Genomic DNA, 21,805 nt, shown 5'->3' on the forward strand with positions numbered 1-21,805 from the left:
AGTCAGTATTTGTAGTATGTATTGTTCTCTGAAGAATCCTAAGTTAAAAGCTGGGGGTTTATTTATTTTTTCATTTTTTGTAGCATGTGTTTGCATATGCAAAACAAAAACTCCAAAGCTTTGGGAGTTCAAATAAGAGAAAAAAAAACAAAATAAATTTAGAAATCTGCTCTTAGGAAAGCAGTTTTTAAGGATATCCTGTCCCAAGGAACAAAACATAGGTTTTTATGGTGCAAATACTTTATTGTCTAGTTCCTTTTCTAGGGGTGTTTTAATTAACTTAGAGCAAGTGCACTCAATTGCGGTAATAATATGAGCTTCAAAATTAAAATATTATAGAAATTGCATCTTTCCCAGGATGCACCAGCTTAACCGTATTATCCTTGACAATCATGTCCACTTTCAGCTTTTCCAATGTGGATCCATTTATCTAATGTGACAGCTATAGTGTCCATTGTGTTAATAGATGTGCAGCTGCTTTCCAGAATCATAGCATGTAAAAGGCCTTATCCTCAAAGGGCAATGTTGCTGCTGTTTCTGCTTTCCGTGCTTGTAGGAGAAGACATGACTGCTGACTCAGAATTAATTGTAACCCAGTGAGCTGTCAGTGACAGATACCCATTACACACGCTAGTACTAGTTCAGGAGGCAATGGTCTAATGTACTCTTCTCCCTACAGCATCCCTAAATTGAGAGCCTCCTTCCTTGCCCTCCTCCCACTCCCATGCTAATGCAGGATATCCTTAGAATCTTCATGAGAATTCAAGATTTTTCTGCCTATATTAATCCTTGCTTTATTGAGGAGCAATATGATTTTCTTAATTGCATTTCCTCAGGCTCACATAAATAAAAGTGAAGTTTGACATCACGATGTCACTATGAGCACTGGTTGTTTTAGAGTGTGATTGTTTAAAGGGCTTCAAATTTTCTTTTCTTCCTTTAAAACAGTGTTAATCTGACTACCTTTAAAGCCCTATGATACCAGACTTCCTAGTGGACAGCTGGTCATTTGCTGCTATATCTGTGGCTTTTGAAGTGTGTTTTTCTTCCTCTTAATTAAAAATGAAGTATTCAAATCCTGAGGTTAGAGTGAGGGCTGCAGTGCCCTGGACAAAAGATTGCTACCTTTACACAAGGGTCGTGGCCTGCTTGATTTCCAAGGTTATATGCCGTACTAAGGAATGCTAACAGAACAGAATACTAAAGGGGTTTTTATAACATCTTTCTTTTTCCTGAAGATCACTGGAAAATTTCCTGCTTCCTTGTACTGCATAACTCTGCATATCTGCTGTAGTGACTGACAGTGATGAAAGTATAAATACATAGCACTTCTTTAACACAGTAATTATCAGCTTCAACAGTAAGATGCAGTATCAAGAATGATTATTGACATGATACCACATGTATCAGTTTACTCAATACAATTAATAAAGCTTAGCTGATGGAATACTTCTGTATCTCATTAAATGCTATAAACATAATTTATGTTAACATTATAGATATAATTGCAAATATAGCAGTCAATATTTTCATATATGACAATAATAGGGTTATTTTTATAAGCAGCCTCCAGATAATGTACATTCCTTAGATGGGAAATATTCTCGATTGTTTCTTCTCACATTTAAAAATGTAATTTATACTTAAAAGAAAGTCCCAGAAACTTTATTACCCTGTTCACATTACTGAAGCCAGATGAGTTTTACAGAATGTAAATCAGGGCAAATTTATTATTATAATTAAACTTGTAAAATTTCAGCAACAGCTGTTTCTACATTTTAGTAGTTCATATACGTTATTGATCAATGCATGCTTTTACTAATGTAAAACTTCTCAGAGTGTAGAGAAGTTATGCTGGTCATTGTTATAATTGGTACAGTGCTTCTGCAATGCTTCTTCAATTGAATGCACTCGTAATGTGCATTATCTGTCTTGCTAGGAGGAGCTCATCACCAAAATCAAACTAAACAAGTAAATTGAAGATCAGTGAAGTCATTAAATTACTAAAGATCACATAAAATATAATTCTATTACAACTAAATTGTTTATATGTGAGTTTCTTTGCATGCTGTAATACAAATAAGCTCTTCTTATAAAATGTGCCAGAGCAACAGATAAGTCAGTGTAGTATCTTTTTGTGAGTGAGATCTGTTTCTTCAGGTTTTTGTATCCTAAATACTTAATGGCAGCTAAAATTTCAAGTGTTCAATGGCTAGAGTCAGGTGCCTAAATAGTTATGAACATAGTGCAAGATCTACCTTTTCTTACTGGTAGGTTAACTTTGGGCATTTAAATTGGAAAACTGTAAATTTCATGTCTCTACTGTCAAGGAATATAACAATGAGTTGGCAAAGGAATTAATCTGTCTTCTAATACATGTCCTATGTTTACCTAGTCATCTGTAATCAATGATTGAGTACAGACACCTCAAAAAGGCATTTTACTGTTATTTTACAACCATATATTTTTTTAGGATGGTATGAATGTTCACTAGAGCTGCCTCTCTTTCTCCATTAACTACAAATGTGTTTAGAAAACTATCCTAGATACAACACTAATTTTTAATAGGTATCTACAAAATTACTACATATTTAATGAATCCTTTCTCAGGTTTATTTTCCACAGAGCTGCTGGGAAGAAACATGTAATAAATACAGCAAACTGTGGTTTATTAATGTCTAACCATTTGGATGAATGATGTTTCTGAACATTAACTTAGTTGTCTACTGGTAGCACACCTGGCTACTTTCTTTTCTGTTTTACTGTGTACAGCAGTTTCCATCTCTTCCCCCCACTTGCCTTTCCATGCATCTGAGATATTAATTTGCATAATTGTAGGCTTAGAACTGATTTCCTGAGTCTCAGACAATTAATTGAGGAGGATGGGGGCTAAGACTGAAAATGTTGAAAATTTATTAGTATTTTAACAGACTCCCAAGTTGAACAAGGTAATACTCTGGTTTAGACTAGATTAAATTGTAACACTCAGCTTTCCTCCTAGGTCAAATTTACCTTGCAGTCAAGATGATCCTAGATAGATAACAATACTTATTAGGAAGAGGAGTATTTGCTATCTAAGTGGATATTAGGAAGGCAAAACTTAAATATATGCTAGTCCTGTGTTTAGTGTCTTTAGTTAAAGGGTTTTCAGTATGTAGAGTGTCCAATTTAAAAAAAAAAAAAATCCAACAAAACCCAGGAAGAATTTATGGCACAAAGACTATAGTTTCATGAAATAAAATGAAGGAACATCACTACATAAACAAAGGAAGAAAGTGATATTACCTCAACAGATGACTGAAACCATAGGATTTGACCGCGGGTCTTTCTTCATGCACTGTCTCTGCAGAACTAAAACATGTCCCCAACCAGAGAGGCTGTCTGTTGCCCATGTTTAAATGTGCTTGGGACCATCAAGCAGTCATTTCCTCCCCAGGCAGTGGGCAGACTGTAATTGAAAATATTTTTCACCATGAAGAAAAGGCCAGTTCTCTGCAGCCTAAGTAGCAAGAAATATAATAGGTGATTATATTTATGCTTCCTTTTAATATATTACAGTGTAATTTCCTGATTTCTATGAAACTTTGGTACTGCGACATGGAGCAGAAGAAATCAAATGATTGTCTGGTATAACAACAATTTACATTCTGAAATCAATACCAACATTGTTACCTTAGGGGGAAAAAACAAGTAAATACCTAACCACTCCAGCTATTTATGTGGGTAGCATGGTATGGAGACGTAGCATGAAGATGCAGTATGAATTGCTTTTTTCTTTTTTTGTTCTTAGTTTAGCCTGAGAGATTGATGGAAACCTTATCTATCCCCATTATCTTGGTTCTGTGGGTAAGATATCAAGATGGGCATGGAGAATGGGTTATACTGTGATGCAAGTAGGATCCTTGAATAAGGACTGCCATGGGAACTGCACAAAGGAGTTTTGTTTACATGTAGCCAAGAAAAAAAGAACCCTATTTCTGTTAGCAAATTGCAGGGATCTACTGCACAATTTGTCTGTAACTCAGAGTTGAGTCGAGATTATCTGGGAGAAGCAAGAGAGGCTTTTACTAAGAAAGTAGAATGATTTTCTCTCAGATTCATATTCTTTTGTTAGCTTGAGTGAAACACGAAAGAAGAATGTGTGTGTAAGTGATCACTGAGCTGAATTGTACGAAGCCCTATTGGAGGTGCTTTGTGGCCTTCCCTGTAAGATACACTACAACTACACACTTTCAAAGAAGGTCACAGTCCAGAAGTATATTTTCATTCATCTTTCCAATTTGGAATAGAGAAGGTAGGTTGTAGATTTTAGGAAGCTTTCATTAAGTGAATCAGAACTGAAAAAATATATAACAAACCATTGTTTATTTATAGAAGAAACTAATACAACAACCATACAGTAATTCAAAGATCTTGCCATTTTTTTCTGTGGAGCAAATACAAACATAGATATTTCTTGTGTAAGTTTCTTGTTGTATTTTAGTTCAAAAAGAATCTCCTTATCCCAGATCACACTCTTGCCGCGTTAAAAGGTGCGCTATGTGTACTTCCAGCATAGGAATTTAAGAGAAAAATGTGGTTTATCTTAGGAGAAAAGAAAGATTTAAATTTTAGTTTGTTAAAACTATATTTTAAAGCTTGGTGGTGCCCTGCACATCTTTTCTCTTCCCCTCTGAAACTGTTATTAGTCTGTTTTTTGTGACTTCTTCTATTTACAGGCTTGATCTCATTAAAAAAAAAACAACAAACCAACCAAACTCCATGTTTTGGTACATGAACCAGGAGTCTTTGTTTTGATCCTGGGAGGAACAAACTTTATCAGACATCTTCCACAGAGGACCTCCAGTGAAGCATAATTTTTTCTTCTGTCCTTACAACATTTTCTTGAACTTGTGCACAAATGATATCTTCTTGATCATCATAATTTCACAGGCTTTATAGAGTATTTGTCTACTGTTTACACTTGATTTTATTTTAGTATATTTCTTCTCTGACTTCTTTATTCATGAGTGGGGTTTAAGTTTCAGTGAAGTATGTAAGGTGTAGATTCTTCTGTTTATTTTCCATGAAAGTAAATTATTTTTTCAAGTTTCTCTTTCAAGCCTCCATATCAACAATCTTCCCAGAATGTTTTCTGTGTCTTTGTTTTTCCTTCATAATATTCCTTTGTCATCTTAACACAAAGTATGGCATCATATTTCAGAAAGGAAAGGGAAAGAATTTTTGTTGATGCAAAATCTCCATATCCGAAATAAAAGATCTTGACGACAATTGAAGATGTGTCATGCTTGAATACATTTTCTGATATGCAAACGTATGGCCCATTCTGTAAAGCTTAGTTTGACTTGCTGTGAATTGGATGTTTTGGTGACTTCTGCCTGTCTGGGAAATCGAGGACAGAAATCAAGGCTCTTAACTTACAACTATATTGAGCGGAGAAGAGGGCATTTTGTTTAAAGTACCTGATTTGTAAACTCAGAAGCCAGCTCAGTTAAAATTCAGCAGGTTCTATTTGCAACAACCCAGTGTAGAAATGCTTTTTTAATTATAGCTTGTTTTATAACAATGGATAGGATCTGTAGCCAAATCTGTCCCTGTGAGACATTCAGCAACGGAACAATAGTATAATTATTTCTTGGATCCCTGATTAGCAAAAACAATACAGTAGTTGTACAAAGCTTGGAAGTCTGGTTTTCAGAATAAAACAATCTCGCCATGCAAAAGCTCCTCTTAATGGTGGTTTCTGTAACTTGCTATTTGATTCAAGCACGTAATTGGAAGTAAAATGCATTTTAGAAGCTAATGTACAATGGAAAGCACTGAATAGTTTTGAAAACTGGTGTTTATACTTCCTACATTAAAGTTCTGTTTCCAACACAGCTCGTAACTCATCTGCTGTAGGACATTTCAAACACTCGATATCACATAGCATGATCTTTCCTCTACTTCAGACTTTCAGCACTCAGGTCAACAAAATAACTTCCACTATTTACAGCCCACTTTCTGCCTGCTTATGAGGGTTTCTGGGAAAATAAGGCGGCAGCAAAAAGCTTAGTCTCACAGGCAGTACCCAAACCTCACTGGTATTGGCCCACCTTTTCTAGAAATCCATGCCGAGGTACAATTCCTACCAATTCTTTTGCTTAACTAAGGATTTCAGTATTGTGTCTTTAATGCTCTGTGCTACTTTCCAAAGCAATAGATTTGTATGGAATGAAATTACAAATTCTGGTATCAGAATACATTTTATACAGCTAGGATTGTCAGAAATAAAGTGCTTCAGTATCAGATTATGTTTTCAGGACTGGAAAATTATGAAACGGCTCCAGATATTTCTAGATTTTCTTCTATTTTCAATTAAAATTCACAGAATCACAGAATGGTTGAGGTTGGAAGGGACCTCCGGAGGCCATCTACTCCAACCCCCCTGCTCAAGCAGGCATACTTAGAGCCGATTTTCCAGGACCATGTCCAGACGGCTTTTGAGTATCTCCAAGGAGGGAGACTCCACAACCTCTCTGGAACACTTGTGCCAGTGCTCAGTCACCCTCCCAGTAAAAAAGTGTTTCCTGATGTTCAGCACCTGCTGTGTTTCAGTTTGTGCCTATTATTACCTGTCCTGTCACCGGGCACAGCTGAATTCCTCATACCAAGACAACAGATGTGAGGAAAATAGGACAGAAGAACATGAGGAGGGGAAAATTATAAGCTGTGACTAAAATATATTTTTAAAATGTTTTCAGTATCTCCAGGTAAAATATTGTAATGAAGAAAAATGCAATATGCTATGTCAAGCACAGGTTCTACTTTTCTGTGCTCGATCAATAAGATTAGGAATATCCCCCACCCTCCACCATCCATTCCTCCACCCAAGAGAACTTGCTGATATTTTTATTGGCATTTTCAAGTACCACAGGTATTACTTATATTCAGTAATTCCACAAATTACGATTGTTAGAGAGTACTAGATATGTATTTGGTTTTGTTGTAGCAGGAAAAAAGCAGCTAGACCAGTTTCATGTGTGGTTGATTTGATAAAATTTTTGTTGTTACTGTGATTAAAAAAAGTATCGGCTGGCTGACCACCTGGTCTGAAAACAGAAAAGAAATGTGTTCCTATTATGCTTGAACTGTCCTTTTATCAGCACCAGAGTTTGCTATCCTTTATCACCATCTAAGATACAGAATTAATTCTTCCCTGTATCTCTTGTGGGTGTGAAGTCATGCTTCACCTGGGTGAGCTTTATAGAATCTGCTGCAATAGGTGATTAAAAGAAGAATGATTCCATGTAATGGATACCAATTGTTTTCCTGATTTTTAAACTCAGCCCAGGTTCAAAACCCTATTGAGTCAAATTGTTCTGAATTATATATTGAAATTACTTTGACACAGGTTAAAATCATATCATTTTGACTGGATTTTACTTTCAGTTTTGGGTTTCACATAACAATGATGTGATATTTCCTGATTAAAAATAAAGACTGGATGTTTTTCAGGACCTGAAGAAAACCCATATTCCCCCCCCCACCCCCCATGGTTTATGATTGAATATGTCACAGATTTTACATTTGAATTTTGTCCAAGTGTTTTGGACCTGAACCATAACCCTACCTCATGCTGTATATAATCCTGCATATGTTGTAGCGTAATTAAAATTGTAATTACTTGTTATCATTAGTCCCAGTGTTGTACCAACTATAAACCTCATTACTCAGAATAACTTGATTCTGTCTTTAGGTAAAAAGAATTCAAAGCTGCATTTGGTTGCACAAGGGAGCAGATAAATACAAACATACTCTAAGCATGTTGTAGGTTTTTCTTCTGAAAGAAGAGTCCCTGATACTGTTGTAGAGAGAAGAAATTCTATGTACAAGTGAGGGGCTCAGCGCTGGATCGGGACCACGGGTCACAGCCCGGGTGCCGGCTGCGGGGGGTGCGTGTCCGTACCTTCCCCAAACCGGGTGTGCGTGGGGGGGGGGGTGGTGGATTCTCTGGGAAACCCCGAGCGGGACCAGCCGGGGAATAGGAGGCTGCAGGTCCGGGCAGGGGTATCAGGAGGTTGGAGGGTCCGTGCTGGTTTTTGGGGGGACCCACGAGAGTGGGGTGCGCTTGGGACGAGTGCGTGAGTGCTGCGTGTGTGTGGGACTGGGGGGGCGAGAGGGGCCATGATGGTGCTGGGGGGATCGTCGAAGGTGCTGGTGCAGGTGGAGAGTGCGGTGTGTGTGCTGCAGCAGGGACCTTCTGCCTCTGCCAGCCCCGGAGGAGGGGGGGACGTGGCTGGGCTGAGTCCGGAGGGGGGAAGGGGCTGCTGGAGGCACCCCCTGCTCCGTCTGACAGGCCGTGGCCGTGTCCTCGGTGCGTGTCCGTGGCCGTGGCCGTGTGATACACGCTCAGTCTCGGTGCTGCAGCAGTTTCACTAGTGCCAAGGGGACAGCGGCAGATGCGTCCCTCCGCCTGGGCAGAGACCCCGGGACCCCGGGCAGCGGGCTGGGCTCCAGCGGCCGGGCAGGAGGGTCCTGGACCGGGCGGCCGGAGGAGGCGGCCACATACCCCGGTACTTCACACAGTCATAAGCTGCCGGTAGGCTGAGTGACAGTCTTCCCTTGCAATTAATACGGTATGCGTGAGCTCAAGTGTTTGCTTTGACTCTCTCTGTGTGGAAGGCTTTTTGCCCGCATTGTTTTGATGGCGCAGCTTAGTCCAAAGTTTCTTGACGGACTGCATGCTGCCCGTTCATCATCTCTGGAACTGGATCACTGTTTACGTGACCTTTAGATCTTTTTATAATCCTTTATGGTTTGCGGGTCCTCAGTGGGGAGCTCAGAAAGCCAAGCCGGTATATTTTTTTCTTGTCGTTTAAAGTATGGATTTAAAATTTTATAGCACTATCAGCTAAGAAGTTGCCGGTATTAGTGTTAGGCCTGTGCCATTTTACTGGCTGACTGGTCCCTGTCAGTATAGAGTCAGAGCAGATTTTGGCTAGTGTGAGGAGCTCTTGTTACCCAAGATCAGTTTTTTTACTATATAACTCATGAAACTGGACATTTTTGTAATTATGCATTTTTCTGTTTATTTAAGTGGTTTATTAATTACAGGGGGTTAATTATTTTGCAGAATCTTAAATAGAAATTTTCATCTCCTCCCTTACTTAAAGGATTTATTTTCTCAGTCATTCATATTTTCTCAGAGAGTCTTTTAGTTTGAAAATTGAAAGTAATTTCCTTTTCCTGTGCCTCTTGCTGATTTTACTAGTGACATAAATTCTTACTTTGGAAAAGCAGATCTCTAAATTTGGGTTACTGAAAATAAATGCGGAAAGAGAAGATCTTAAGCTGTGTAGTTAGCTATGTTTCTATTTTGTTCATATTGAAGGGAAACAACCTGCTAGTGATTAAAAAAAAATTGTTCAGCGTGGCAATTCCAGAATAAAAAAGTTGCAAGAAAAAGTAACAAAGTGTGAGGTAGAAGTTTGCTTAGCGATAGTATATAGAGTTAGGTCCTCTGTTGATGTAAATGACTACAACCCAATGACTCAGAGGATCTATTTGGTTTTGCTACATCTGGATTCTAATCCTAAAGCTAGAAAAGGAACTTAAAAGCAAAATGCTAATTATAAAATCACAGCCAAGAGCAAATATTATTACATCTATTTCTATACTGAATTACACAGTAGGCCAAAATTGACTTAATCAACTATCTATGTCCACCCAAGGGAGATGAATAAAAAGAAATCTGGTAGAGGATATTGATCATCATATAAAATGGTAGCAATTACCATTAACAAATAGTTTTTAATAAGCAAACATACAGTTATTACCATTAACTTGAGGTTTTCCTCATTAAAAAAAAGCGTGAAAAAAAGAGAGTTGGCAAAAAACGTGAGTCAGGGCCTGATGCTCTTTCCATTAACTTCAGGAAAACTTACTTGGATTTGGGATGGATACAAGGACACCTGATTTTAACTACTTAAAAACTCATAACTAGTGGAAGATACCTGTTGTAGTATCTTCCTGATGTTTCTTTCTCTACTGACTCTGCAGAAATCTTGAATGATTAGCTTAGATATAACCCATTACTTTCAGATGGCTAATATTAGTAAGAAAGTAACCACTAAACTAAAGAGTTATTAAGCTTAAGGCAAACTCTGTGAATCTCTTCTTTATTCTAAACCAATCTAGCTAACCAAATCACTCAGACTCCCTGCTGCTGAAACTCATTTTTTATGGGAAGATGTGTTTAACTTAATTTAACCACTCTCTTGAGATGCTCTTGAACTAGTTGTTTCCGATGCTTCAAAGATGCAGCGTTTTGATCCATGAAGACCTATAATATTCCTTTCATGAATCCCACAGTCATGGTTGCTAAACAATTCGCAGCAGTGCTGTCGGCTCTGGAGCTCATGGGGAATCACTGTATCATTCCGTGGCCACAATTCAGAAAGTCAGGTTATTTTTCCAGATGAGAGAGGTTCAAAATCAATAATGGTTAACTAATCCAAGTGTACACTGCAGATTTTTTTTTTCTTTTGAGATGACTGTGGTTTTTTTTTTTTAAGAAGTTCAGGAAAATCTGTAATTCTGGCTCTCATTCCCTGTGTTGTTTTAAACAAGTATGCGATGTTTGTTTTTATTTCTCCTACCAGGGTGATAATTCCTTTTTCCGTCGTTGCATTCCATGATTCTTTGCTGACTACTGTGATTTCACAGATATATTATCAATCCTAAATATCTGTATTAGTTAGATAATTTGTATCTGTTAAATATCCTTATAAGTACATATTTATATATCCTTCTATTCCTGGAATATGACAACCATTTTTATTGGTTTGTTTAACTTGGTGGACTTTTTTTTCCAGTACGAACAGTGTTAATACAGGTTTTAACCTCAGAAATATATACTTACTATATTTCCTGATGTCATTTGCTTTTCATAACATAGTTTGCAATGGTTTCTGCTTCTCAGAGAGAGTTCGTATAGGTCATGCTTTTAAAATTAGGAGAAATATACCTAACTGTCTACTGATCACTTTCTTGTGAGAAGCTTACTTCACAGATGAGCATGTGCAGACCTTTGAAATTTGGCTCTCCTGCCTGCCATCCTCCCTGGGTTACTCTAAAAGCAAGCCAAAAGAAAAAAAAACAACAAGCAAACACAATAATAATTGCCTCATAAGCATTGCCAGGAATCTATTTAAATGTCAAAAGTTTAAAAAAAAAAAAAGAGTCAGGAGAACAGAAAAGAAGAGCACTAATCAGCGTGTCCTGTGCTCTTCTTTGTAGTCCCAGCGCCGTGTTACATTTCACCTCCCCGATGGCTCCCAGGAAAGCTGCAGTGACAGTGGTCTGGGAGACCACGAGCCGGTGGGTGGTGGAACCCTGATCTCACACCCTCTCCCTCTGGTTCAGCCGCAGGACGAATTCTACGACCAGGCTTCACCGGACAAGAGGACTGAAGCTGATGGCAACTCTGACCCCAACTCGGGTGAGTCACTGTCAGTGCTCTCCTTATCTGAGTTGCTTTGGTGACTCGGTTACTTTCTTGTTCCTCCTTTTGAGCTTTGCAATGGTAGAGATGTTTTTAAGCACATGCATGAATATTTGGTCATGTTAGCTCTTAACGATTGGTAAGAAATAATGTAGATTACCTGAAGTGCCTTATGTTGTCATTTGACTGTAGAAACAAAAAAATATCCAGTGAGAAAAAGCAGCTCCATACTAATTGCACAGTAAGTGAGAACAGCTGGGAAGAAGGAAGGCCTACAAGGTAGCAAGCTTTTCTTGATGTTTGCAGTGCTGTTGCTATTTAGCATTGGACATCGTTTTAGGAAAGTCATTCTAAATACAATTTTAAAGAGTAAGGACATGGAGGTCACACTATCTGTTTAGACCAACACAGAAAACAGTAAATCAGTAAAGCACTGGAAAATTTAAAGAATCCCAATTTCTGTAACACACCTACAATTCCCCCTTCTAACAGCAAGAAACACAGGGTTTCTTTGATATGTTGGAATGGCATGATGTTCTGCTTTTTGGAACTGCCAGATATGTGTTTTCATACAAATATTAAGTATGTGCAGTTTGTCTGATTTGGGAATTTATGCCTTTCTTCTTCTTTCCTTCTCTATAATACATTTACATTATTGCAGTGTTTTTGTGACAGTCAGTACTAAAATTGAAGTGAGGTCTTAACCAATACTGTGGCTAGTATTTTGGCCTTGGAATGGGGAGACTTGGCCATACTGAAAGCTGGGAAGGGGCAGTAACACTGCCCTTAAGCCTCTTGTTTTCTGTCTAGAATGTGGACGCAAAGGTTAAAAGTCTTATCTGTGCTCTTGGAAGGTAATTGAACTTGAGTTCTCTTGCATCCCAGGAGTATAGAAATAAGAATTAGTTTCTCCCTTTGGCATTTCTCCCTTTTGTATAGATGATTAAATTGTCACTGAGCCTGTACAAGCCGGGAGAGAAGGTGGCCTTGGGATCTGATGAACAATATTAAGGTCCATGTTCTCATTTGGGCAGAGCTGGATCTGAATTATGACATTTAAATCATGGCAGATGAGAATGCAAACTGTGGAATATTGACCTTAGAAACATTTTTCTCATACTTTTTATGGGAAGACTGAGAGGGTATGTTGGGTGAAACTCTATGAAGAAACAATTTGAAATGCTTTACTGTCTCTGAGTTGTATTCTGGTTTCTTATTCCCTTTTCTCCTTTTCCTTTCCCTTTTTTCCTGGATATGGCACCTGCATTTTATTTTCTTTACCAAAACAGAAATGTTGTTGGAACTATGATCTTAAACCCTAAATCTGTAGAAATATGAAGAACTGTAAAAGAATAGCAACTATGAATGGATTGACTCTGGAACAAGACTCTATGTCTGTTTAAGCAAGTGGGGAGCTTAAGTGGAATTATCCTGTTAATTCTTTGACCACGTATGAGACGTGTGAAAGATTTAACAAGATCAGAGAGGAGTTTTAAGGCAGCATTGCATCTTGGCACTGTCACATTGGCTTCACTGACTCCGAACTGCACATCTCTTCAAAATGTGATGTAAAAATCCTCCAGGAGAGTTAGGGAAAAATGGGCTTAGTAAACGTTATACCAAGTTATTAAAAATGTGTTTTTAGAAATATTGTGTCAAGCACATTGTGCAAACTTAGTAAATTAATCATGATGATCTATTCATCCCTAATACAGAGACTAGTAGAAGATTAGTCAGAGTGAGTAAGTGTTCTTAAAAGCTATATGAAAAGCTTTAATATGTCTGTGGTTATACCTGGTTTAGCCTTGGGGATGCTAAATTCATGGTAAATTTATGAAAATCTAACCATCAAGCTGTACTGGTGATTAGTTAAGTATTGAAGTATAGATTTTTCACCTTTTATCAGACTGAATTAGAACAGACATTGAAATAGTGCATTCCATATCTCATCAAATTTCACAAACTCAGAAGGGAATGATATGGTCATTACTGTGACAGAAATCATCCTAGGAGAACCCAAGGCAGGAAGGGAGTGATGCTGCCCATTAGATGGATTTGACTTTTATATCTTATTCAGTATCAAGCTATTGCCTAGGCATTGTGTCAAAAGTTATTTTGCTACTGGAGGCATAACTTTTTGGATGAGATGTGAAATGGAGTTTAAAGCAGTTTATGGTTATTGAAGAACCTGTGGCAATTTTCAGAAGAGAAAAATGCTATCTGGTGATTGGGCAAAATATCTTTGCAGGTATTTACACATGTTCGTGGTTTAACTGATGTAGTATCATTTCAACATTGTATTCTTTGACACTTCTAAACTGAATTTCTAGTTCTATTGCAGTGAAATATTAAATAGTTGTATTTAACAGCAGAGGTAGTTTCATTTCAGTAGCTGTTTAAGGGATTGCTGTTTATGAAAATACTTGGGTCATGCTGAGGTAAAAGATACAGCTATAAAGTAAGGAAGAAGTCTTGGTGGAGAGTAGTAATATTACTATGTACAAGTGCTGCTGCCAGTTTTGGATGATAAATGTTGCAGAACAATATTTTATTTTGATTTTAACTCTTTCAAATGAAGAGAAAGAGAAGTGCTTATGGGAATATTTTCTAATGATCTCCAAGAATAAAATCTACACAAAAATACAGATTTGTCCCACTGTATTTTTATGAAAGTTCATTCTAAGTGAAAGTTTGCTTCAGCTCATAGGAATATGATGTTAATCTTGGTAGTAAAGTCCTTGCCTCATGGTGAGAGCAATTTTGGTTAATGGCTTTAATGCTCAGTGAATTGTGTCATTTATTGTTGTACACTGTGAAGTTATGTGAATAAAAATGTAGCCATTGTGTCTCAATATTAGTATGTTGCTATTTTAATTATATTTGAAGAGTGACCAAGGCCCAGGTCTTCAAAACCTGAAATAGGGGAAAAAAAAATAGCTAAAACTCTTGATAACTTATTACACAAAGGTACGAGAAACCTTATTGTCATATTTTCTTGAGACACAAGAGCTACAATTACATTATTTAATGAAAGAAACACACACAGTGAGAGTACATTCATCTAGCTAATCTTAAAACAGCGATCTCTCTCACTGGGGGAAACTGAAATGAAGAGAGATGCCAAACTGGCATTGTCAGCCACACACTGTCACTGTGCTTATGAGGGAAAGGCAACAAGATAGAAATATGAAGTAAAAAATAAAATTTATAAGAACTTTTATAAGATGTGTATAGTCCAAGTTTGGTTTGCATCATTCCAACGTGTCTTCTTTGTATAGAGTCTTTTATTTTAACTCGAGGGTTTCAGTCAGTTCACTAAGATATCTTTTCCATTTCCCCATTGGTAATTGATCAGTATTAATGGATTGTCAGAGGACTATGATGTTAACCTGCCAGTTGCAACTTCCTTATAGTTCACCTTTGTCTCATTTGCACCCTGGTAGGCTTTATAAGAATTCTTCCATCAGTGAGCAACAGTTCACCATGTTTAAAAACAATGTAACGTTACAGAGTGACACCAGCACTGTGGTTTTGTTATGCATTATTAAGTGATAATAACAACAAGTAATTCAAATTTACTACAGGAAGTCTCATTATTCAAGAGTCATGGTTATGATGATTTAATTTTGCATACAATATTGATTTGTAAGGCAAGCCTTGTGTATGTTACAACATTTTATTGCATTTAAATGCAGTGATTAACAACCTTAGCCTTGCCTTGCTGACCATGACTTTGCCAGAAGCATGGGCCAAGAGGAAGGGAAAGCAGCATGATATTACCAGGCTGCATTGTTTGTCACCATGATGACAAACAAAAGAGAAAGATTGTAAATATTATAGTGTTGAGAGTCTGTAAAAAACGCCAACAAAACAAAACAAGGCACATGACAAAAAGGAGATTCTATAATTTCTTGGAAACTAATGGTTTTGAATAATCTGAACGATGCTTTGGCGTGTGGAATGATAGCCTCACATGTTCTCCAAATGAATGCTATCTTTTGCATTTGGAGGGTGTGTATAGTACACTTCCTATAAAAACTGAAGGAAGATATTCCAAAGATCAATCAGCTGATTACAGTTCTTTACCTTTTAGTATATCAGATAAGAATTTAGAAAACATGAAGTTTCTTTAGGATCTAAAAAAAAAGGTCACTGTAAAATTGTATTTACTGGTATGACTTCATAGCCTCTTTTATTACCAAAAATCCTGCTTTTTAATGGTTTTAAATGTGTGTATCATGAAGTCCACTTTTAACACAAACATCTTCTTTATAATAAGTTACATTAAAAGTGTACAGCTGTCTGATGTATTTTAATGTGAATTATTTCTTTAGTAATCACTCAAAGGAAAACTGTGGTTTTGTTTGCCAGTAGTCAGGTGCAGAATGTTATTTTTCATTACTATAAGTGTGGTTTTCATTGGCATATTCTTCCCCCCCCCCTTCCCCCCCATTATTAGTGAACAATTCTTCTTTCACTGTGGTTTAGTAAAGGTTGTCAGGGACTTAAATTTAGATTGAAATTGTTAACGTTTCTAAGGGTTTCATGCAGCAGAGCTGTGCAATAGAACTGTATGAAGGAAAAATGTGCCTCCTAGTGTAAAGAAGGGGAAAAATGCACTTTCATGAAAATGCTTGATAAATCACATTTTGATAGCTGCGAGCTGTGGATGTGATTCATTTTTCTTCAAAGAGATAAAGAGGAATAGCATATATTTAGTGGAGTGTTAGAACAGCTCTAGGGAAAAAGCCTACTATACACTGTGGATGAAACTATGCAATGATTCCAATAGTTTAAAACCAGACAGAAATATAATATTTATGTCTTCTGATATATGTTTATGAAGCTAAGTAATGCTTGCCTAATTCCTACACCTCATTAATGAGTAGTATCAGTGTATGTTACATAACACAAACTAATAGCTTTATAAAAACAGGGAGCTGTAGAAAAAAATTGTAACAAAAACAGTTTGCTAAGTAAAAAGGATGACCTTCAAATTAACTAGAATATTCTATTATATCCTAAGTTATTAGTTACAAATTCCAAAGCAATTCCATATTCTTGGAAGCAATGTTATAATGTTGTCTACCAATAATACTGTTTGTGGATAGCTTTTTTATTTCCAGTACATTAAAAATTGTGTGGATAACTGTGGCTGTTAAATATGAGTTCCCACATTTTAATAAACCTAATACTATGGTGGTTTAGTCAAGTGATGTCAGGGGTATTAAATCATACTATAATTCCAGTAATAAGTAGGAATATCTCTGTGGCAGTGGTTTAATTATGATTAAAGTTCAGAGTAATGGCAAGATTGCCTTGTATTACACTTGGTCATATGATAGGGTCCCATGTGGAGAAACTAAGCCTTTCATGCAAAGAGCTTTGGTTCTACAGTGTCACTATCATTACACCCGCTGGGTGATGATGCTTTAACCTTGCGGGCATACCCTCTGCTTAATCGTGCCTTTCGTTTTGCTGCTTCAAAAGGATCTTGTCTTGCTTGGCAATATTGGAGTCCATAGCTGAACATCCTAAGGTGTAGGAAGAAATGTTACTCTGTTAATGCTTAGTTGTAGATAAATCACTGTCCATAGTTATTCTTGTGTTTTCATAATATGAGACTCTATGTGAACTAAAATAGGAACATTTGCCTTTGAGACATTTCCTCCATTTCATTAAACACAAGTTCATACCTCACACAGAATCTAACACTGTCACATTTAGCTACAGGCAAGTAGGAGTAAGAAAAACTGGAGTCAAGTTGGTGAATTAGCCTACCGAACAGCTATAAAATAGTCTGAGGTCTGAATTCAATCTTAGCCCGTGTGCTTATTTCTTTAAAAAGATAAATAAAATCTGGGAGGCATAAGAGGTATTGCTATCTCTTTACATCTCTTTGCTGCCTCATTACAGTGAGGATTTTAAAATTGTCTTGGTTTAGAAAAGCCACTGTGCTACATCTGTTCCTGTTCTACTCTCTTTTCCCCCATACACCAAAGCTAATTGGAGTGTAAATCAGGATGGCAGAGCCATTGAATGAGCAGTGAGAGGGGAACTTGTCCCATTGCTTCTCTAAGATGAACACCTAATGTGTCTGAACTTTCTAGCTGCTGCTGCCATCCAAGATGAGAAATTGCAGGTCCTCAGCAGTGAGCTGAAAAGGCTAGATGGGGCGTGGGGACTATTCAGACTTGTAAGAAAAATTTAGAAGGGTTAGAGGATTAAAGGAAGGGGAGGGTTGCACATTAGGCGAAAGCTGGTGCCTCTCACTGCCAAGTCTGAGGATACCTAGGGCAGTTTAAAACCATGGATGCTTTTGCCAGTGGTGCAGGCTAAAACAAAAGACTGATTTAAGGAATTGCTAAGAGTTATTTTCACCTATCAGTAAGAGTTATCTTCTCACAAGGCTTTTCTTCTTATCACAGTAAGCCCAAATCTGCTGCAGAGATTCATGGATTTTTTAAGTTTTAAAGCATTATCATTATCTAGTCAAACCTCTGTCATAGCACAGTACATAGAATTTCACACAAGATTTCTTAAACCAAGCCTGTATTTTAAAGTATTCCAGTGATTTATTTCTCTTGGTGTTTATATTGGGTTTATATGGCAAGGTTGGGGGGGTGGGGAGGGGCTGCAGGGGGTACTTCTATGAGAAGAGACCAGAGCCTGCCCCCATGTTAGATAGAGCCAGTTCCTGCTGGCTCCAAAACAGACCCACTGCTGCCCAAGGCTGCACAGCAACTGGGAGAGAGGGGTAAGAAAAATGTGAGAAACAACCCTGCGGACACTAAGGTCAGTGAAGAAGGAGGAGGGAGATGGTGCTCCAGGCACCAGAGAAGAGATTCCCCTGCAGCCCATGGGGAAGACCACAGTGTCTGCTGCAGCCCGTGGAGAAGATCACCGTGTCCCCTGCAGTCTGTGGAGAAGACCACGGTGTCCTCTGCAGCCCGTGGAGGACCCCACCCCGGAGCAGGTAGGTATGCCCTGAAGAAAGCTGCAGCCTGTGAAGAGCCCAAGCAGGAGCAGTGTCCTGGCAGGAACTGCAGCCCCTGGGGGACCCACGCCGGACCAGTCTGTTCCTGAAAGCCTGCACCCTGTGGAAAGGCCCTACTCTGGAGCAGTTAGTGAAGGACTGTATTCCTTGGAAGGGACCCCAAGGGAGCAGGGGAACAGTGTGATGAGGAAGGAGCAGCAGAGACAAGTGTTGTCAACTGGCTGCAGCTCCCATTCCCGGTCCCGCTGCACCACTTGGCAGGCAGGGGGAGGGAGAAGGAGTCAGAAGAGTAGGGAATGAAGGAGTGAAGTTGAGCCTGGGAAGAAGGAAGAGGTGCGGGGAAGGTGTTTTTTAAGTTTTGTTTTTCCTGTTTCTCACAATCCTACTCTATTTTTAACTGGTGATAAATTAAATTAATCTTCCCCAGCTTGAGTCAGTTCTGCCAGTCATGGTAACTGGTGAGTGATCTCCCTGTCTTTATCTCAACCCACGAGGTTTTTTGTCTTATTTTCTTCCCCCGTCTTGCTGAGGAGGGGGAGTGATAGAGTGGCTTGGTGGGCACCTGGCAGCAGCCAAGGTTAACCCACCAAAGTCTTAAAGTGGGTATTGGATTCCCAGTCTGAAAGCATCTGTCTTCAGCGTCTAACTCTTGTCTGTGAGACTGTGCTGCCCTTTGTCAACAGGAAGTCTTTGACTTCCAGAACTGCATAGGCATTTGAGGCCCAAGGGACTATTTCAACTAGCACAGCCTCCTGCATAATACAGGTCAGAAATCTCAGCCAATAACTTATAAAAATAAGTGTGTATTTCTGCTTGTATCTACAGCATATGTTTCAAAATGATTCCTTGATTTAATGATCTTCAGTGACAGAGGGAAGAGTATTCTGATGCTTACTGACTTCAACTGAATCAACTTTTCACCTTTATTTGATAAACTGGATGTTTGGTGTCCATAGTTTAGACATGGTGCTCAAGTCATCTTGGATCTGTAATAAATTGGTTAGTTCTTTGTAGTATTTTGAATGTTGCAGTATTTTGTTCTTGAGCACTTTTTTTCTTTCCTTTTTAATATTGGTCCCATATCTGGCCAGAACAAAAAAGAACAGTGAATCATTCAGTCCTTTCTAACACTTTTACAGATAAATGACATAGTCAACAGTTTCAACTTAAATATTCACAACAAGAAAAATAAAACATAACTCTTCTAAATCACAGACTTTTAAAAATCAGTTTCTGTCATTCTCATTCAATGTTGTGACCTGAGTGTGTACTTTTCTATGCCTTGTGAGCATGCTATTTAACAGTACTTTTTAGCAGTAGAACTGCAACAGGTTTTTCTATTCTTTAGAGACTTTCCATGGGAAATAAAAGGAAAAAGCACGACTGAATACATATATCTTTAATCATGGTTAAATATATTAGAAGGGCTTTATTAGCATTCTAGTTGCTCAATCAGATAACGATATTGGAGACAATGCAACTCTTAAAGGTGTGACAGTGTGATTATGGCAGCAATATTTGAGATTTTTGAGGTTGCTTTTTCTGAAATTCAATGAAAGTTATTATTGCCAGCTATGAGTCTTTTTTACATTGATACTAAGATTCATTTTCTGATGTTTCACATTCTGTTTCTAATGAGTCTTAGCAGTGCAACTCCTATTCACAATGGCAAACATTTAGTTGTTTAAAAGAAAGATTATAGTTGTGAGAAGAAGGGTGTCAAGTTTGGCATGGAATTGTTAATTTCAGCATTGAAGTGCTTACAATTTGTAAGTAGAATTAGAATTGCTGATGGCTTCAATGAGAGGAATAATTCCATGCAGAAGAAATAACCCCACTGCACCAGCACAGACTTGGGCCTGACCAACTAGCAAGTGGCTTTGCAGTAGAAGAACTGGGAGTCCCAGTAGACAACAAACTGACCATGAGCCAGAAATACACCCTTGAAGAAAAGAAAACAACCTCCTGGACTGCATTAGGAAGGGTCTTGCCAGCAGGTTGGTGAAGATGATCCTCCCCCTCTGCTCAGCACTGGTGAGACACATTTGAAGTGCCGAGTCCAGTATTGGGCTCCCCAGTACAGAAGGGAAATGGAAGTATGGAGTGAGTCCAGGAAAGGGCCACAAAGGTGATTAAGTTATTAGAGCATCTGTCAGATGAGGAGATGCTGAGAGAACTGGGCCTGTTCATCCCGGAGATGAGAAGGCTTAGGGAGAATCTTATCAGTGTGTGCAAATACCTGATGGGGTGGAGGGAAAGAGAGTAGAGATAGAGCTGGACTTTTCTCAGTGGTACACCAAATAAAAGAAGAAGGGGCAATGGGCAGAAAGTGAAATACAAAGAAATTCTCTTTAAACATAAGGAAAAAAAATTACTCACACTTTCTTACTGTCAAGGCGATAGAACTCTGCATCAGGTTTCCCAGAGAGATTGTGGAGTCTCCGTGCTTGGACATTTTGAAAATTGAACTGGACATGGCTCTAGTTGACCCTGGTTTCAGCAGGGAACTAAACAATCTACAGACGTCCCTTCCAACTTCAAGCATTCTGTGATTCTGCAATCCTATGAATTAATGAAATTTGTCTTGTATAGACTGTGCAATACAGATGTGAAGAAAGGAAAGTAAAATCTATGTTCTCCACGGTAAATGAATTATAGACTTGTAAATTTATGGTAGGATATCTTGTGTAGTACTATAAACAGTATAAAAAGAAAAATAAACATAAATATGTACAAGCCAAGCTACTGGTTTCTGGTCCATTTGCCTAAACATAACAATGCAGTGCCATTTGTGATGCCATAGGGTATGCAATACATCCACATCTGGCGTATATGCCACAGGAGCTATTTTCTATGGGAAACCAGACAGGGTAATGAAAAGATACCTCAAATTACACCAAAAGCAGCTATAAGGCTACTATATTGAGACTCAATATCTGCACTAGTTTGCCTAAGTAGTCTTTACATAGAAAGTTGTAGACCATGGTAGGCTTCATAAGAACATAATAAAGGAATAAGACCAATGGTCTGTCTAGCCCCATACTTTGTGTGGCCAGCAGCAGAAGCTATATATGGAAAGCACTTTAGCTCCTGAGGTAGATATCTGAAATTGGTCAAGTAAATTTCATAGAGAAGTGCCTATATCCCACCACAGGTTATGAATGAAGGCTGCAGTAAGTAGCCAAAAGGTATGTGTGTTAGTTCCAGACATCAGTGATGGAACTCACCTTCATATTACAGACTCCTCAATTTGGATGCTTACACATAGAGATCTAAAATTTTATCCTAAGCATCTAAGCTCCTTTTTTGATTTGTTGAGCACT

General features: G+C 38.2%; 1 protein-coding gene across 1 annotated transcript in view; it reads left to right on the forward strand.

Moving 5' to 3' along the window:
- Positions 1–21,805, forward strand: part of PCDH9 (protocadherin 9) — a 685,647-nt gene that overhangs the window by 431,180 nt on the left and 232,662 nt on the right. The window contains exon 2 of the mRNA XM_075046096.1: positions 11,407–11,482. Within this exon, the coding sequence (XP_074902197.1) occupies positions 11,407–11,482 (76 nt within the window). The remainder of the gene's footprint in view (positions 1–11,406; positions 11,483–21,805) is intronic.

Source organism: Buteo buteo, chromosome 14 (assembly GCF_964188355.1).
Source record: "Buteo buteo chromosome 14, bButBut1.hap1.1, whole genome shotgun sequence".
NCBI classification, from domain to species: domain Eukaryota; kingdom Metazoa; phylum Chordata; class Aves; order Accipitriformes; family Accipitridae; genus Buteo; species Buteo buteo.